This window comes from Protomyctophum parallelum (assembly GCF_964188405.1).
Source record: "Protomyctophum parallelum genome assembly, chromosome: 21".
Lineage (NCBI taxonomy): Eukaryota > Metazoa > Chordata > Actinopteri > Myctophiformes > Myctophidae > Protomyctophum > Protomyctophum parallelum.
In genome coordinates, this window is record NC_139713.1 from 27,313,481 (window position 1) to 27,333,156 (window position 19,676).

The following is a 19,676-nucleotide window of genomic DNA, read 5'->3' on the forward strand; positions in this document are numbered from 1 at the left end:
TAGTAATGGTTGTTTTATTGTTATAGTGTTTGTTCGGTAACTGGATTCTTCCCATCTCTCCAGCTCTTTAATAAACAGAAAATACATTTCAAAGGTAGGTGACAAAATGTCAGCAAATCAGGAGAGAGTACACATTTATCAGCTTAATTTTTATAGTGTTCCAGTTCCAATTTCACTTGTTTAATCTGTATCCTGATTGGATAAAATTGGTATCCTGTCCTGAAAATGCATTTTCTGTTTAATAAATAGCTGGAGACGCGTGACTGAACAATCACTATAACAATGAGTACCAGAATATAGAGCTATTTACCAATTTACCACTTATTTTAAGTTCTTAGTGCTTTGTACACAAAAATCGCACAGGGATGATATAACAGATTATTTAAATGTACACACACAATGTGTAAAATGCCAATGACCGGTAATCAAAATAAATAATGAACTAAGGCTAAAAGAGAAGATAAATTTGAATTTTTTCAAAAGTGTTGAACAATAGCCCATCTACAAGCTCACGGGCTCATAGGTTGTAGATAAGCTATTTTTGCTGTTTTTCACAGATAGGCCTACATTTGTTAGTGATCATTACGCAAACATAATTCAGATTCGTTGACAGACAGGCCCTTCCTTCGAAGCTCACCTCCACTTCCGGGGGCGGGGTGATGTCACGGCCGAACCCTCCGGGGAAGGAGTAGTCCAGGATGTGACAGAGCAGGCCGTTGAAGTTGTGGGGGCAGCCGCAGTGGAAGAACGGCGCGTCCGGCATGACCTGGCAGGTGCCTCCGTTGTAGCAGGGGCTGGAGTTGCAGGGGCTGTCCGTGGGGGTCTGACACTCTGGCCCGCTGAAGGCCGCGGGACACAGGCACCGCGAGCTCAGGTGGCCCGACACGCATGTCCCTCCGTTCTTGCAGCTCAGGCTGCCGCAGGAGCGCGAGTCGTACTCGCACGAAGAGCCGGTGAAACCCTGAACAACAACAAAAACACAGTGGTTGTTGTCGGTCGGATGTTTTTTTACAAGTAAACATGGGCAAATACACACGTTTTAAATATCAGGCAGAAAGTTGTTGTACCTTCTATTAATTTGTCATACAATTTTCGAACAAAACTAGTGAAAATAGTTCAAAATGTGTCGAACTTGTAGAATGTAGATAGACTATTTTTGCCAGTTTTGAAAGAAATGTTTTGATTTTCACATATGCCTACAATAGTGATGCCAGGTTGAACAAATGTGGTTGTCAGACCCAAGTCTGTCTGTGGGCTTTAAAATATTTAACCAATGAAAAGCATCATACATGAAAAGCAGCAATATATAAAACAAGGCCAGGTGCATGAATACTTTATACGGTTAATGTTATTAATTTACTTACGGGTGGACATTTGCAGATGAAACCATGGGGAGTGTTACCGGCGACGGCACAAGTTCCTCCATTTCGACAGGGTCTGCCTTTACAGCCATCAAACACTTTATCACAGCGTTGTCCTAGAGAAAAGTCACATACCAGTACCAGGTCAGCTTGGTAAACATCTAGGCATGTACGCACATGTGCGTGTTGGAAATGGTGCTTCCGTGTGTAGTTGCGATTAAGTCAGTACCTGTGTACCCGGCGCGGCACTCGCATCGGTAGCTGTTCGTCAGCTGAATGCAGTTGTACGACCCTCGGGGGTCGCAGGGGTCCGAGAGACACTCGTTGACGTCGCCCTCGCAGCGCTCGCCGACGTAGCCCGGCGGGCAGACGCACTGGTAGCTCCCGATGCGGTCCACACATCGGCCGTTGTTGAAGCACTTGGCCTCGTTGGTCAGCGGGTCGGTGGAAGGGTTGCAGTCGTCCAGGTTGATCTCACAGTGGACACCTGAGGACATGTGATGAATAATGCTCGTTATTATAGCTCTATGATAATAATGCTCAATGAAATTAGATAGCTCTATGATGATAATGCTCAATGAAATTAGATAGCTCTATGATAATAATACTCAATGAAATTAGATAACTATGATAATAATGCTCAATGAAATTAGATAGCTCTATGATAATAATGCTCAATGAAATTAGATAGCTCTATGATAATAATGCTCATTGATATTAGATAGCTCTATGATAATAATGCTCAATGATATTAGATAGCTCTATGATAATAATGCTCATTGATATTAGATAGCTCTATGATAATAATGCTCAATGAAATTAGATAGCTCTATGATAATAATGCTCATTGATATTAGATAGCTCTATGATAATAATGCTCATTGATATTAGATAGCTCTATGATAATAATGCTCAATGATATTAGATAGCTCTATGACACTACAGTGAAAATAGCAGCTCAGCAAGGTATGATATTGCATTGAAAATAGCAGCTCTTAGAGCTTAGAGAGTCTTTAAGCTCTAGAGACTGGTATCAAACTGTCCCCTTTCAGGGCCTCAAGCGGCACTATAAGGGGCCCACATGATTTTCAAAAAAGGAAAATCACACCGCCTCCAACGACGCTGCTGCTCCCCCCACCGTCCGGCTGATGGTAGAGTCTACATGCTTGTACAGCTGTTATTTTCGCTACTATTGAAGATTTTTAACCATAGCTGTTTTTGTAGTTTCGTGCATGTGTACTGTATGTGTACGTGCAATCGTGCATATGTGAAGGAGAGATAAGATGACGTGTGCTGCTTGTACACTTGTACAGTATACCTTGTGTTCCTCTGGGACAGGAGCATTTGTACGTGTTGACCAGGTCAATGCAGGTGCCTCCATTTTGGCACGGCTGAGAGTGACACTCGTTGATCTCTTTGGAACAGTTCACACCGTGGTAGCCGGGGACACACTGGCGGAGACAATGACAGGAGCATAATATGTAAGTTGCACATAATGACATACACACACATACATGACAAATGGTACCGTTATGGGTCCGTTTGGTTTAATGTGTAGTACGTATACATGGGAGTAAGACATTGGATTAATCATTATAAGCGGGAAAGCATCATATTCAAAAATAGCAGATATACAAGCTCAAGCTGCCAAATTTCAGGAAAAAGTGTTTTTTTGGGGGTCCTCCTTGGCACGAAAACGTTTGTGAACAACTGGTTTCGAAGGCATTGGGTCATTGGGTGAAGTGTGCGACGTACCTCACAACTGTAGCCTCCCAGATAGTCGGTACACGTGGCTCCATTTTGGCAGGGGTTGGGCGCACACTCGTCCACTTGCTCCTGACAGTAACTGCCCGTGTAGCCCGCCTGGCAGCGGCACTGGTGAGTGTTTCCTGCATCCAGGCACTGTCCTGAGTTCCTGCACAGATGAACCACCTCCACGCCTATAAGGACAAGACCACATGTAGGAGTTAGGCACATTGATCAGTGGCTCCCAGACACTTCCAAGGAACCAATCATTTGATATATTGTACATGGCTGAGGAGGAGCCGAAAAGGTTTTGTAGAGACCCCACAAGACACAATTTGATTTTCAAGAAAATACTAGCAAACAATATCCTAGGTATATAATATGGTCACACTTTAAGAACCACCGACATAAGTATACTGCAGATGCACAGAACTAATGCTTTTTACTTTTTAAACAGTTTTTGTGTGTCCCGAGTATACATATACATTATTATAATAATTATTATTCCTCTGCAATAAAGTGAGAAATCTTCATTGGTAACTAGGTTGTGCGTGTAGAGAACTTAATACAAGCAATACACGTGATTGGGTGAGTTTTTGTACCTTGCCGCTTGGCGGCCACCTCACAGGACACACTGGGCACGTCACAGTAGAGACCCGTCCATCCCGTCTGACACTGGCAGGTGTAGGAGGCCCCCTGCTGCCAGCAAGAACCTCCGTTTTTACACGGGGATGAATCACACCAGCGTACGAGGTTCTGTGGAAGATTCCGGAAACGTGTGTTAAAATACATGCACTGCTACATCAACACAGAGCAGCACAGCTTGAGTAAAAGTATCAATACCACCATGTAGAAATACTTTAGTAAAAGTACTAAAAGTATTGGCATCCAAGTGCTCATTATACAGAAGTGTCCCATTTCGCAGATTCCCAAATGTATAAAAGTTCCCAAATAAAATCATTTGAAAACAGCAGATCAACAAGCTAAATAACAATCTAAATCTACAAAGTACAATATAGTGGAGTATAGAAAATGAGAAATACTGGTAATGTACTTAGTTGCTTTCCACCACTGACATTTTGCCGTGATTACATTGCCGACGGCTTTCGTCCCAGACTTTCACCTACCTGGCAGTTGACTCCTGTGTAGCCATGAGAACAGGTGCACTTGTAGGTCCCATAACTGTCCAGGCAGGTACCGGCGTTCATGCAGGGTTTGGAGTCACACTCGTTGATGTCGTCCTGGCAGTGACTACCGGTGAAACCAGGTAGACAGAGGCAGGTGAAGGCATTGATGCCGTCCACACAGGTGCCACCGTTGAAGCAAGAGCTACAGAAACATGAAGATAATAAAAAAATTATACAACGATGGTTAGTCCATGGTTGATGGACCGACTGTCTCATATATTGGTCTGGCCGGTATATCGGCCATTATCTTACTTTTGTTTTATGACATCGGCAATTCAATTATGCAGCCAATGTGTCCTGATTTTTAACCACTTTCAACCAGGGGTCGCTATTTTGGGCATGACTAAAATACAATAAAGTTCAGCTAGTTTTTTTTCTTTTTTCCATGCAAGTGAAATGTTCTCAAACGGAAAACTGTGCAGAAGCATTGGTCTGTACCTTTCAGTACAGTCATTGGTGTTGATTTCACAGTTGATCCCACTGAACCCGGTTCGGCAGGTGCAGGTGTAGCTGTTGACACAGTCCGTGCAGTTGGCTCCGTTCTTGCAGGGGTCGCTCTCGCACTCGTTGATGTCCTGCTCACACCTGTCCCCGCGGAAACCCGGCGGGCAAGAACACAAGAAGCTGTTCACGCCGTCCCTGCACAGGCCACCATTGCTGCAAGGGTCTGAAAGAAATTAGGTCAAAGTTAGCCCATTGAGACCTGAGGCCAATTCTACAAATGTCTTCTTACGATTTCTGAAAAACTTGTGTTGGTATATCAGTGATTCTCAAACAAACGCAGACCACACCATCTCAAAATATTTTGTTCCAGTGGCTCCCAGGAGCAAAGATTTGAGATAAAACGCTCGGCACGAAGTGACACGCTATGAGCTTGTATATCTGCTATTCTTTAAAAGCCAAAGTATAAAATAAAAGGTTAATGTGCTTGTACAGGTGCTTTCCCGTTTAATGGGTTCTAAAACGAGGATGTTTCAAACGTCGTATGCAGCTGGAGGACTTACTTGGCCTGCAGTCATCGATGTCTGTCTCACACTTCTGTCCTGTGTATCCCAGCATGCACCTGCACTGGTAGCTGCCCACGGTGTTGAGGCAGGTCGCGCCGTTACGGCACGGACTCTTCACACATTCGTTGATGTCTATTTCACAGGTTTGACCTGGAGATGTGAAAGAGAGCGACACGGTCAGATCTTTCACACTTGTTTTTGTATGCATGTATATACAGTGTGTAGGTACGGTATGTACAGTATATGGATGGACAATGTCACATGGAAACCTTGCATGTCCAAAACAGACTGCCGATCTACAAGCTCACGACGCCTCGCATTGTGAGGTTGTAGATCGGCTATTTTCACTACTTCTGCATGACTCTAGCATACGACAAAGTATACAAAACATTATATCAAGATATGAAGATACAAGGTTACTGCCGGACAGTGAAGAGGTGTTGATGGATAGTATACCTTGCCACCCCTCTGGACAAATGCAGGAGAAGCTCTGGAAGTCCTCGGCCTCCTTACACACTCCTCCATTCTTACAGGGTCTGGGACTGCAGGGCGCCAACAGAATCTCACAGTTCTCGCCTGGGGAGAGTACACAGTAAACGCATCAATACCTGCTGTTGTTACACAGCATGTCCACTGGGTGGAGTAGTCACTGCTGCTGAGAATAATTGTATTATTCAGAATCATCACAAATGACATGAGTCAGCTAGGCAGAATTTGTTTCTATTTCCCTATCTTTAAGAGTGACACCGATTTTTAAAGCCCAGTTTCCATCCCACTTCCTTATCCGTTTCCACGGCAACCTAGCTATTAAAGCAGGAAGGGCCTTCCTGTTTCCTGCTATTGTGCGATCACAGACAGGAAACAGGAAGCCACCGAGTAGGGAATGGAGCGCAGGGAGCCTGTTATTCCAAAAACATTCACAGTGTTATGCCTGCTGCACAGCACATCATGGAGATACATCCCGTTAGTGGCCATTAGGTGGTAAGATGTTTTCTAAAATAGCATGCTGCAGGAGGATAAGTGTTCCTAATTGTACTTTAGGAAGAGCCTGCCTGGTTTATAGAAGCGAGTCAGCAGTTATCTAGCCCAGTGATATATTTTTTTCTTTCAATGACCCCAGTTTGATTAGGCCCTGGAAACCCATTTGTATCTCTGTCCAACCAACACTGCAAACTCCTCAGGGTTCATTTTACTCTGAGAGCGTGTGGAACCAAATGGACCATTTGGTCCCAGAGTTTCCATTTTCTATAATCTATATATTCCATTTGAGGGGGTCCTTGTAAATCACTGGCTTTGCATACAAAATCATACCAGTGTACGGCAGCAAACAGTTGCATTTGAATCCGGCCACGTCGTCGATGCAGGTGCCCTGGTTCAGGCAGGGGTTGGACGCACACTCGTTGATGTTAGTCTGGCAATTAGGCCCTATGGTGATGATGTAAAACACACACTGGTTAGTGTTACCTTATGATGATAGTAACACAACACACACACACACGCACACGCACACACACACACACACACAAAAGGAAGGCGGGAGCACTGACCAGTGAAGCCAGGTCTGCAGGTACAGTGGTAGCCGCTGGTCATGTCCTTGCACGTTCCGCCGTTCATGCATGGGTTGGACTCGCACTCGTTGTTGTTGAGGTCACAGTTGGTTCCACTCCAACCGGAGTCACAAAAGCACTTGTATCTTTTGCGAGACAAAGGAATTGGAAAAAGGTCACAGGGATGTTGGTTTGCTACCCTGTTTTGTTACCCCACGAAGATCATTTGTCAACCTTTTATCAACTTTCACTTCCAATTTTTTTTCTGTTTGTTTCTTGGTTTGGTTTATCACTTCCAATTTCACTGTTGATCTCATATCCTATAAGAGAGTTCTCCCTCCTGATTGGATCAAATTGGCATCCTGACCTGATTTATTTCCCCCCCCAAGTTACTTAGGCGACAGGGAGACGCCCTGTTACTGAACAAACTCTATAGAAATGACTACCATCAGAATAATACAGCTACCGGTATTTAACAAAACAAATATCACCACCATTAAGTGGTTAATTGTCGTTTTTTTGCGACCTCTTGCGGCTCATAACGTGTTTTAAAAGGGGCCATTTTCTCACCCATTGATGAGGTCGTGGCATCGACCATGGATGCAGGGGTTGCTACCACACTCGTCCACCTGTGACAGACAGGTGGCGTCGTTGTAGCCCACAGGACACAGGCAGGTGTAGCTGGTGATGCCGTCGATGCAGGTGCCGCCGTTGTGACAGGGGTTGATTGCACAATCGTCGATGTTGAAGTTGCACATTGTTCCTAAAAGCCCAAGAAAAAACAAAAGCATAGGTTTTTATGTCTTTATAATATGGGTTTTGGGCAAACATTTCTAGACCAAAAATGTTTTCTAAATGTTCTAATACTTTTTTATCGTTTTTCTACACCAAACAAAACCCTCCTTATATATATATATATATAAACAAAGTAAGATAGGTACCTTTAACCACACTCTAGACTTTTCTTGTTGTGAGCTTGTTGATCTGCTATTTTTGGCTAATGTTCCAGCTAGAATTTGGATGCTGGGGTTCATGCTTAAAGTTGAGTATTATATAAAATAAAAAAATATGTGAGTTGATGAATACTGTTGCTTATAAACCACATCTGGACAGTGTTCATAGAGACCCTGGTTGAGGTCTTATTGACTGGCTGAGTGGGTGGGTGGGTGGGTGGGAGCAGCAGGTAGAAGCTGTATGCACAATAGAAGTGACACTAAATCCTCCCTCAACGCAGCACACCTGAGGGAGTGGCCCCAGCAGCTCCAGTGTCTGTGTGTTCGTATCACCTCTTCTCCATTCAACGAATGTAGGTTGCTGTTGTGCGTTTCAGCCACTGCGTTCCACAAACAATGGGCCAGGGATCCATTTTTGAGGGTCACGGACCGATTTTCATGGGTCGCAAGTAAGTGTCCCTATTTTACGGTTTTATCGTTTTCATTCAAATAAATTAAATACATTTGAAATCAAAACGCTGGTTAATTCATGCTGTATTTGTTTTGTAGGTTGGGGTACTGGGAAGATACCAAAGTTTTTGGAATTCGAGCTGGGAAGCCTTGTTTTAGCTGGAGCCGAAAGAAGGGGGGGGGGATGCTGGGGATAGAAGGAGATATTCATAGCAACCCACATCCCCCCAAACGTCCCCAACCCCCACCGCAGTACTACGGACTAACCTTAGAGGACTTTATGGGGACAGAAGGAGCCAGAAGACCCCCTGTTTCACACGCTGCCGAGCAACAATTGACCCCCCTCTGATCCCCCTCCCCCTTCCTCCCTCTCTAGTGTTCATCAATCACAAAGGGGAGGACCCAACTGCCTGCTCTGCAATGACAATAGACCCCTGTCTGTCCCTCTGTGTCTCAGGCTGGCCTCGCCCTGTGCACTCAACCCACAAAACATAAGAGGTGGGATACACAGGAGTCTGCCTGCACGCACGCACGCACGCACGCTCAATCCTGCCCTTCTCTGGATTAATTAAACAAGTGGTTCCCAGACATTTTTGCGTCAAGGAACCCTAAAGTAATATATATATGGGTAAGGACCCCCATCTGAAAAGATGTTGTGCCAAGGACCCCCATAAGAGAAGATTTGTGTTGTTCAACGATTTGTGGTGGTAAAAATGTGCCCAATTAATACAATTACGAAAATCGCAGACCTACAAGCTCAAGGTCGACGTGTTGTAGATAGCCAATCAGATATTTTCAAAAAGGCCAAAAGTATAAAATAGGGGTTAAAGTGGTTAAACTGGGACACGCGCATACACACACACACACACACACACACACACACACACACACAGAGAACTGGCTCTACTGGGCCATGAAAGAGGATCATCATGGGAAAAGGCAGATAAAACTGCTATGCCACACTACAGACCTGGATTCATATCTAACCTTTACATTCGTCCGCTGGTGAATTGTGAGTAAATTACCAGAGAAGTAATTGAACTGAGGTCACTGATTAACCATTACTGGGGCTGCAACTGCAACACATTTAAATTGCAGTGTTTAAAGCCCAAAAAAACATTTAGAAATTCTTTCAAGGTCTAACGTCACCAAAGTCTTTTCAAAGAGGCGAACAAAGTTGGTGTTTGTGTGCGTGTGGGTGATGTGTGTGTATCAGGTTTGGGACTGTGGTCTCCTCCCAGTCCATGTGAGCAATCTGACACCATTGTTCTGTCAGGAGTGGACCCGCCAGCCACCTGTCCAACCTGCCCCTCCCCCTCGTGCCCAGGGGACCACACCCCCTGCACCTGTAGACCCCACCCAGCACTCACCTGTGTAGCCTGGTTGGAACTGGAAAATGTATTGTGCACGTTTACAAAAACTAACCAGAAACTCACTAAAATCATAGAGAAAATGTCCTAGTTTTAAGTCGGATATGGCATTCTTTTAGTTTCAAGCAATTTCAAAAGAATCGTCAGAAGTATTACATATCTACAAGCTTGTAGATTTGCATTTTTTCTGAACTTTAAACAGATAATAAATCAAATGTAATAATAATAATAATAATAATAATAATAATAATAAAGTAAACTAGTTCTAAAACACTTTTGGTGCAACTTAAAACTGAAATTATAATCGAAATAAAAACTATGGAAAATGCTGAACTATAATAACAACCCTGCCCGGCATTGCCACTCACCTGTGTAACCTGGCTCACATGCACACACATAGCCGTTGATTTGGTCAATGCATCTCCCATAGTCGCAGGGTTTACTCTTGCAGTCATCCAGGTTCACCTCACAGTTAAAGCCTGGCAAGCAGAAACATTCAAAGAGAGAATTGTTTTTAAATATGATATTGGGGATGTGTGCAGCTATGGCACTGTCCCTATTAATCATTTACTAGCCGTTGAGTGTAATCTATTGCCTTAATCATTTTACTTTCTGCTTTTTCTGTCCAGCAGTCGCTGTGGGACAAATAATTAAGGCATAACTGCAGTTTAGACATTGTAAAACAGTGGCTGACTCCTGCAATGAAACCATTGTGTCAAATCAACAATTGATTTCTTTGCATACATTTAGTAGGACAAGCGTCACATAATGGACAACATTTCTGTGGCATTTTAAATAAAATGTGGTTATGTGAATGTTATATTAGGCATTTCCAAATCACTTTTATACATCGAATTCCTTTTTTTCCAATGAAGGCTGGCATTATAGACCAAAACATTCTCAGTTTGGGCTATTTCCATAGTGTTCCCTTAATTTTAGACTGGATGTTTAGTCGGTTACAAAAACGTAATTTAAATGTAGCATGTAGCATTTGTTGTATTTCTCACCTGAGGTGCCTTTAGGACAGGCACAGATGTAAGTGTTCTCCCGGTCCTGGCAGGTGCCTCCGTTCTTGCAAGGCTGGCTCAGACACTCGTTAATGTTGGTCTCGCACAGTCGCCCGATGTAACCGGGACGACAGTAGCACGTGAAGGAAGCCAGGCCGTCCTTACAAGTGCCGTAGTGGCAGGGGTCAGAGTAGCACTCGTTGATGTCTGCCTCGCAGTGCTGCCCTGTGTAACCTGGACAGGAAGACAGGAGAATGTTTCATTTGGAATCCGTCGTACAAAAGGGGCTACACGCATGATACGAGGCATGTGTCACCAAAGCATTTTCTCCCAGCTGAATACGCAAAGCACTCTTCTAAAACACTCATCTAAACACCCAACGTTGTATAAGTAAGCCTTGCCGAGCCATGAGGCCCATAGGGGGCAGGAGCCCATCTCCTGTTTCCTTAGCGCGAGGCAGTTTGATGTACAAGTACACCTCCTGGACGTGACGCTAGTATGTCACAGGGTCTTACCCCAATCAAAACCCTTTGGTATGACCCGGCCGGGGATCGATCCCCGACCTTCCAGTCCCAGGGCGGACACTCAAACCACAAGGCCACTGAGACCAACGTTGTATACATTTGTAAATGTTTCAACTCTCAGCGTGCACGGCTCAGAATAGATGCCCTGCTCCTTGTCACGTTGCTGGCATGTAGCACAAAGACACCATCCTCAGAGCAATATCCAACAATGCTGGGTGATTAACGAAGATAAAACAACTGTAAAATAAATAAAGTAAAGCCTGTTACCTTCAGAGCATTCACAGGTGTACTTGTTGGGACCGTCCATGCACCTGGCTCCGTTCTTGCAAGGCGTGCTCGAACATTCATCAATGTCCACCTGACACAGATTGCCCGAAAAGCCTGGAGCAAACAGGGAAGGAAATACCCAACTGTCACACCAAAAAAAAGAAATCACATAAATATGGCCCTCTATTTATATCATGATTTAAGCCATAGAAGAAACCCATTTCTGTAACTGTTTTGAGTTTGGATATTGCAGTACGACTGTTGCAACAAAAAAATCATTAACATTTAATTTCCCGGGACCTATATATGACTTATACTCATTAACCATAAGTGATTTACTCTCTAATCCCATGTAATCCCCTCAAAAGTCAAACCACAGGAATTGGAGACCCCCCCCCCCCCCATCTACTTGACTTAACCCCATTCGCTGTATTTAGTTAACTCACCTTTAGCACACTCGCAGTGGAAGGAGTTGATCTTGTCGATACACTTGCCATTATTAAGGCAGGGCATGCTGGCACACTCGTCTGTGTTGATGTGGCAGAAGACTCCTTCGTATCCTAAAGTCCCACCAACACAGGAGTCAAAACACTGATGCGTTAATTCCTAAAATGCTTCCTTCAATATTGTCAAAACTAGCATCTTCTCTATTTCTTTCCTTTTAATTTTCTTCATAAATGAATGCCCCATTTCATACTTCATCCTATGATGAAAGCAAAGCCAGAAGCTCACAGTGGGTGAGCTTGTAGATACGCTAATTTGTATATTTCTCAAATTCTACTACAGTATATATGTGGGGAACCAATGGCAATAATATAATTACTAATACAAGTACACAGACACGCGTGCATGCGTGCAGAGCGGTCTGGTCTTTGTACCTGGCATACAGATGCAGTGGAAGCCTCCAATCTGGTCCAGGCAGGTGGCATCGTTGTTGCAGGGGTTGGACATGCACTCGTTGACGTCCATCTCACAGCGAGGACCCTCGTAACCCTGGAGACACTTACACTGGAAGGACCCTTTGGTGTTCAGGCAGCGCCCGCCGTGCTCGCACGGATTGGCACCTGAAACATCAATTCAAGTGTTGTCAGGTATTATGTCACGTTGTTTTAATAAAAGTCATGAACTCATTTACTGAATTGATTCTCGCTGCGTCTTTTCAGCCGGAAGTTTTACTTTGAAGACCCCTGCACCGGACGTACATTTTCGCCTAGGCTAATTTTAGCCGTAATATTTTCAGTCAACCGAAACGTTAATATTGTAACCACGAGGCAGAGAAGCTTTACTTATGAGACGTAATAATAATAATAATAATTTACAAAAAATACACAAAAGGTTAGAATGTGGAGATGAAGAGGTTCCTAGGAGACACATTCTCATTCTTACCCAGTGAGCACTCATCGATGTCCAGGTTGCAGGCTGAGCCGGTGTAGCCAGGGGGACACGTACAGATGGCCTTGCCATTGACCGGGTTGGTGTCACAGTTGGAGCCTTTCTGACATGGGTTGCTGATGCAGGCGTCGTCAAGGTGACAGAGCAGCCCTGAGGAGAGGACAACAGATGCCACTGAATCTCTGGATCTTTAACTATATGTTTTACTGGTGTAACTGGGATTCTCCATCACAGTTGGTACCCAAGCTGAGGTGTCCGGGATCCCAAAAGTACTGCATTGTGAACTTGTAGTTCGTCTATTTTTGCTATAGCGGGTATGCGTATGTATAAAGTGAGTGGCAAATCGAGTGGCAAAGTGAGTGGCAAAGTGAGCTTAACGTTGTTTTAATGCAATCAGATAGGACTATTCTGTTTGTATGTATGGGCTGTCAAGGCCAGAAAGTAGTTTGTTGCCACTCAGTAGGCATTCCCGCATAACTTCCAGGTATGAAGAGGATATCACCATACCCTCTATTCATTGTAAGAGAAGTATATAGTGTGTGTGTGGGTGGGGTGGAGGTCCAAGGAATGTCATGTGAAATGAGTGGAATAGTTAAGAGGCTGTGTTGTCTCACCTGTGCGCCCGTGCGGACACTCGCAGAAGAAGGAGGCCACGCGGTCGTGGCAGGTAGCGCCGTGGTAGCACGCTGCGCTGGCGCAGTCGTCGATGTTCTCGCTGCAGTCGTCTCCCGTCCAGCCATTGACACACACGCAGTGGTAGCCTCCGTGCGTGTCGTGGCACGTGCCTCCGTTCTGACACGCATTGGGCATCAACTCACACTCGTCCACGTTCTCTGTGCAGTACTGGCCTGAAACACGGACGAGACAAGGCAGGGTGAATGTCTCGTCATGAGTGTCACAATGGTGCAAAGTAACTAATTAATTTACTCAAGTACTGGACTTAAATACAAATTTGAGGTACTTTTACTTGAGTACAACAGGTTCCTACTGGGTTGCTACTGAAGCCTGTCCTGGACACCCCGTCCAGGACAGGCTTCAGACGTAAAAACGAATCCATTCATACTTCTACTCCACTACATCTCAGAGGCAAATTATTGTACTTTTTCAAACTTTATCACAAAACTACTCAAATGGATGGGGGGGGGGGGGTGCGGTGTTAGGGTGAACTTGTAGCTGTTCAAACGCAGATTTCCAAAAATGTATATAACATATATAGGCTCTGTAACATTATTCCCAGCCTTTAAAATGACCTGTTCCCCTGTCTTAGAACATAATAATAATAATAATGATAGTAAAACTATTCCAAGAGGTTCCTCCCTTGACAATCAGCTAGTAGTAAAGTGAGCTTCTGTTCACCTGTGTAGTGAGGTGGACACTGACAGTTGTAGGTGTTCACACCGTCCACACACACACCACCAAACTGACAGTTGTGTCCCGGACAGTCGTCGATGTTGTGCTCACAATGTTGTCCTGTAAAGCCTGAAAGACGGGAAAGAAGTACGTCGTCAATCAACGGGTCATGAAAATGTGCCATACTTTGTCATACTATAACAGCATCACACAAAAGCTGCAAAGATATCTGATCTACATGCTCACAACACGTCGCTATTTTAGAAACATGTGAAAGTGGTTAATTTTGTCTGTAAGTAGGTAAGCATTTTAAGTTTTTAACCAATGAAAAGTTACAAGAGCATGTGACTAAATAATAAAAAGTTGAATACTGGTCCTTTTTGGGGGGTGGGTTACAAGGTTTCCAGTTCCATGATCCAACATCAACGAAAATAAATTAAAGGTAAACTCTGTATATTCCTGAGTTTCAATTGGCTTTGTTTGAGTGGGTGGGTTTAACGGCCATGATGATGTTGACGATGGTTAATTATCAACCCAGGACTATGCATGTGTCCTGGTGAATTCATCCATCTGCATTCCTGCATGACACCCACGAGAGTGGCATGGTGCTGGTTAAACTTTAACAGTCAACAGAATGACCCTCGATTATCTTAATTATCTATTCTAAATGACCCGCTCTTTGCCGACGATAGACAAAAGATATGAATAACGGAAGCAGTTACTGCGAAGAAATCGAAGCATCGATACAAACTACCTGGTGGCCAGTTATGAGGACAGAAAAATGTTTAATACGCATCGTTGTCTAGTATGTCTACTGAGGAGATACGGTTTCCCTGCTGGGAAACCTCCCCAGCTGCACTCGCAACACTAACTGCATTAACCACAGTTACCCACATTGTTGTAACGGCTTTGGGATGCCAAACAAACCCGCAATATTTACCTGACAATAACCTGAGACGTGTGTGTGTGTGTGTGTGTGTGTGTGTGTGTGTGTGTGTGTGTGTGTGTGTGTGTGTGTCTGTCTTTTGTATGCCTGTGTAGCAGGGCGTACTGGTGGTAATCTATAGGAAATATCTGTGTACCCACATCCTGCCAGGGAGCACTGTCGGAGAGAGGGAAGCCACAGGGCACCCTCTTCACCCAGTTGGATCTACAACAACAGACTCATTATTACTGGCTCAGCCTCTATGTATAGAATGTGTGATTTGTGTTATTTAATTGGTCATACAGACACAAACGCGCGCGCACACATTAGAAAGTCAACAATTCTCCTTCAGCCTATGTGACATCTACAGTAAATGTTAAAGAGTCCTCAAACTGGAATGTGATCTGCTCCCAGGCAGTTTATTAGTGTTACAACCAGAATGACAACCATATTAACCAGGCGTTTAGGCTAAGACAACAAATGCTATAACCTTTCTTACTTATTTGCAAAACAAAGCGTCGCTACCTGCCACGCTGTGAGCTCGTAGAGCGTCTATTTTCGCTATTCGTCGTCGTATAGAAGTACGGTATATAGGGGCTTAAGTGGTTAAGTGTCACTTACCCGGCAAGCAGCTGCAGCCATAGATGGTTTCTCCTTTCTGGACACAGGTGCCCCCGTTGTGACAGGGCGAGGGGCTACAGGGCATGTAGGGGGTCTCACAGTGCTGGCCAGTGTACTCCTGGGGGCAGCGGCAGTGATACGACCCCACTTCGTTCACACAGGCGCCCCCGTTGCGGCAGGGCGAAGGTGCCTGGGCGCACTCGTTGACATCCTGCTTGCAGGTCTGACCATGGAAGGCGGGCGGGCAGGCACAGATGTAATTGTACTCCAGCGCTGAGCACTGGCCTCCGTTGGCACAGGGGTTGGAAGCGCACGGGTTAGCCAGCTGGCAGCTTTTACCTGGTCAATATAAATGGACACACGGTCAATCAATCAATCAGTCAGTACTTTAGTTGGTATATTATTATTATTATTATTATAATAAGGTTAAATATTCTTGTAATCACTAGTAGAGTGTTTGTACAGTAACAGGGTCTCTCCAGCCATTTAGTAAAAAGAAAATAAATTTTCAAGCCAGGATATCAATTGTACAAGGATGTAAGTCAGCTTACATTTTATAGTGTCTCGGTTCCAAATTTCTCAGCAATTGTTTTTGTTTTGTTTCATCACTTCTAATTTCTCTTGTTTATCCTGCCCTATACAGAGGTATCGGATCATTTAGCAGAAAGGGTCTTAGGGATTGTGCTGATGTCATAAGTATTTCTCAACGTCGGGTCCAGGGACGACCAGAGGTCCAAATGGACCTTTACGGGTCTGTAACTCTCAAAGTGTACAATGGAACCAAATGCTGGCCAATTTGGTTCCATTTTTGTACGGTTAAATTAACATCTTTACTGGGTAGATTGGGGTTTTAAAATGGCCATGAATGAGAGTCCTGGCTAGATGCATATAAAAAAACTGGGGGGGTCCTTGAAATAAATAAAAACAAGTCAACTCCCATACCTGACCACCCGGGCGGACAGCGGCAGCGGTACGACGTGAGTGTGATGAGGTCACATGTCCCTCCATTGCGACAGGGGGAGCTCATGCAGGCGTGGTTGTTGGGCGTCAGACACAGCCGGTCGGTGAAGCCCAGTCGGCACACGCACCGGAAGTCGAACGTGTTGCCGTGGGAGACGGCGCGGCACTCGCCGCCGTTGCGGCACGGCGAGGGGCTGCAGGGGCTGGGGTACTGGCATCGACTGCCCACAAAGTCACTAGGGCACCTGGGGAACAGACAGAACACACCGGACTTTAGGACCAGGGCACCTGGGGAACAGACAGAACACACCGGACTTTAGGACCAGGGCACCTGGGGAACAGACAGAACACACCGGACTTTAGGACCAGGGCACCTGGGGAACAGACAAAACACACTTTAGTCACTATAGGGCACCTGGGGAACAGGCAAAACACACTATAGTCACTATAGGGCACCTGGAGAACAGAGAACACACCGGACTTTAGGACCAGGGCACCTGGGGAACAGGCAAAACACAATATAGTCACTATAGGGCACCTGGGGAACAGACAAAACACACTTTAGTCACTATAGGGCACCTGGGGAACAGGCAAAACACAATATAGTCACTATAGGGCACCTGGGGAACAGACAAAACACACTTTAGTCACTATAGGGCACCTGGGGAACAGACAAAACACACTTTAGTCACTATAGGGCACCTGGGGAACAGGCAAAACACAATATAGTCACTATAGGGCACCTGGGGAACAGGCAAAACACAATATAGTCACTATAGGGCACCTGGGGAACAGGCAAAACACACTATAGTCACTATAGGGCACCTGGGGAACAGGCTAAACACAATATAGTCACTATAGGGCACCTGGGGAACAGACAAAACACACTTTAGTCACTATAGGGCACCTGGGGAACAGGCAAAACACACTATAGTCACTATAGGGCACCTGGGGAACAGACAAAACACACTATAGTCACTATAGGGCACCTGGGGAACAGGCAAAACACACCGGACGTTAGAGAGGATCACAAAGTCACTATAGGGCACCTGGGGCTGGAGAACAGACAAAAGGAAGCACACGGAAATATACTTGTCAAAATGGTCTAAATACCACATTAAACCATTTTGACCTGAGATCAGATTCTAAAAATGTCTTCTACATCCTGACAGTTTTCTGAAAAAGCTATGTTTCTGTCAGTCGTTCTTTGATTTTTCTAAAATAGCAGACCTACAAGCTTGTAGCGCGCCACTCGGTGGCACGCTATGAGCTTGTAGATCTGCTATGTTTCCACCAAAAGGGGTTCCCACCCAAAATGGGTTAAACCCGGTGTCCCTATAGTGGGCACATTTTCAACATTTTTCCATTTATTTTTAAGGAATAGCAAAAGAATTATAAAATCTATGTATGTGTGTCAATTTGGTATGTGTTGTGAGCTTGTAAATCGGCTACTCTCGCTGTTCATCACATAAAGTACATAGCGTGTGTGTGCATGTTTACGCTCGTGCACAAATAGCAGATCCACAAGCTCACAACTATGCATTGTGACGAGACATGCTTTAGTTTAATTTTAGTTTTTGAAGATTTCTTCAAAAACCACCAAATGGAACAATTATCTAACGGGCAAAAGGAAGGGGGGAGGGTAGAGTGGCCTCAACTATTCCCGCCCAGCATAAGTCCCACTAGACTGAGGTCCAAAGGCGGGGAGCGAGTGGAGGCCTGTTGTTCTAGTGTGTGTCTCTGGATTACACACCCCTCAGAACTTTCCAAACACACTCTGCTGGGACAACATGCGACACAAAATAGTGGAGCTGCAGGGGCCTGTTCCCAGCTACCTTTCTCCAACTGGCTGTCCACACGCATCCTAAATGAACCAGGAGATCAAGGGGACCATGGCGGCTTCCACTGTCCAGATATCAAGCACTGCATTCAGGCCCTAAGCCCCTGGTCGTCATCCCCCCGCCACACACACACACACACACACACCCCGCAATAACACCACGGACAGACGCAGCTTCAGTCACCTGGTTCGCCCCGGCGGCTCATTATGAGAACAGGCCTGGCTTTTCACAGGGCAGACACACCAGGGCTGTAACAATTACCAATTCAAGTAGACGAGTCATAAATAATTGTGATCAACGATTTAATTGTGTTTTTGGCATTGGGACATGGGGACATAATTTTCTGTTTGGTTTTTTATTTGCTTCATTAATCACAAATTGCACAGGGATGATCAATCAATCAATAGGACTTTATATTGTCGTGTTTTGGGCGCTCCTCAAGTAAAATGATGATCTAGCATGCCTGATGTACAGACCAGCATACATACATTTTCACATCACAGACTCCTAAATGTGTATAGATATGCATTTTTGGACCCCCATTTGAAAAGCTTTTGGACCTTCAAAGATTCTGTGCGACAGACGCACACAACAGAGAAGATTTGCCGATACAGGAATAGCCGATACTGAGCTTGTAAATCGTCTATTTTGAGCAGCCGCAAAATAAAATAAGCTGCCAGAGGACCCCCCCCCCTGAACCCCTGGGTTCCCCCACACCCCACTTTGAAAACGAGCGATATGGACAGCTTAGCTTACACACGCCACTATCTGTCCAATCCAACACGTGCAGAAAGAACATTTAAAGTCACAGAATAACTGTTTACATTTGAATTGGTGCACGCGTGTTTGTGCGCGTGTGTGTGTGTGTGTGGAGACAGCATCTGTTGTCCTCCTAGGCTCTCCACAGGGAGCAGGTGTGCATGTTAATGGGGGCAGCTGTTGGGACAGAGCTCCCCCTCTCTCTTTCTTCCTCTTTCCCTGCTTCTTTCTCTCTCCTCCCCTCTTCCCTTCATCCCACCTCCTCTCCCCGCGGTCCCCTTGTCAGAGGGGGGGGTACTGATGAGGGGGGGGGGGGGGGATCCCTCCTCTAGGGACACAAAGAACCCATGTGAAGTCAGCTGTTGCAACTTCTGTCTCTCCCTCCCCCCCACGGTACTCGGTTCTCTTC

General features: G+C 45.1%; 1 protein-coding gene across 1 annotated transcript in view; it reads right to left on the reverse strand.

Annotated features, from left to right (window-relative positions):
- LOC310879319 (neurogenic locus notch homolog protein 1-like) overlaps positions 1 to 19,676 on the reverse strand; it is a 43,196-nt gene that overhangs the window by 8,094 nt on the left and 15,426 nt on the right. The window contains exons 3-25 of the mRNA XM_083793904.1: positions 16,650 to 16,912; positions 15,708 to 16,046; positions 14,168 to 14,290; positions 13,426 to 13,659; positions 12,806 to 12,961; positions 12,298 to 12,483; positions 11,866 to 11,979; positions 11,420 to 11,533; positions 10,629 to 10,862; positions 9,990 to 10,100; positions 7,419 to 7,611; positions 6,849 to 6,994; positions 6,613 to 6,726; positions 5,758 to 5,877; positions 5,299 to 5,451; positions 4,733 to 4,961; positions 4,235 to 4,436; positions 3,710 to 3,863; positions 3,117 to 3,301; positions 2,680 to 2,812; positions 1,591 to 1,848; positions 1,365 to 1,477; positions 638 to 961 (exon numbers count right to left, since the gene is read on the reverse strand). Coding sequence (XP_083650030.1) covers positions 638 to 961; positions 1,365 to 1,477; positions 1,591 to 1,848; positions 2,680 to 2,812; positions 3,117 to 3,301; positions 3,710 to 3,863; positions 4,235 to 4,436; positions 4,733 to 4,961; positions 5,299 to 5,451; positions 5,758 to 5,877; positions 6,613 to 6,726; positions 6,849 to 6,994; positions 7,419 to 7,611; positions 9,990 to 10,100; positions 10,629 to 10,862; positions 11,420 to 11,533; positions 11,866 to 11,979; positions 12,298 to 12,483; positions 12,806 to 12,961; positions 13,426 to 13,659; positions 14,168 to 14,290; positions 15,708 to 16,046; positions 16,650 to 16,912 — 4,198 coding nt within the window. The remainder of the gene's footprint in view (positions 1 to 637; positions 962 to 1,364; positions 1,478 to 1,590; positions 1,849 to 2,679; positions 2,813 to 3,116; positions 3,302 to 3,709; positions 3,864 to 4,234; positions 4,437 to 4,732; positions 4,962 to 5,298; positions 5,452 to 5,757; positions 5,878 to 6,612; positions 6,727 to 6,848; positions 6,995 to 7,418; positions 7,612 to 9,989; positions 10,101 to 10,628; positions 10,863 to 11,419; positions 11,534 to 11,865; positions 11,980 to 12,297; positions 12,484 to 12,805; positions 12,962 to 13,425; positions 13,660 to 14,167; positions 14,291 to 15,707; positions 16,047 to 16,649; positions 16,913 to 19,676) is intronic.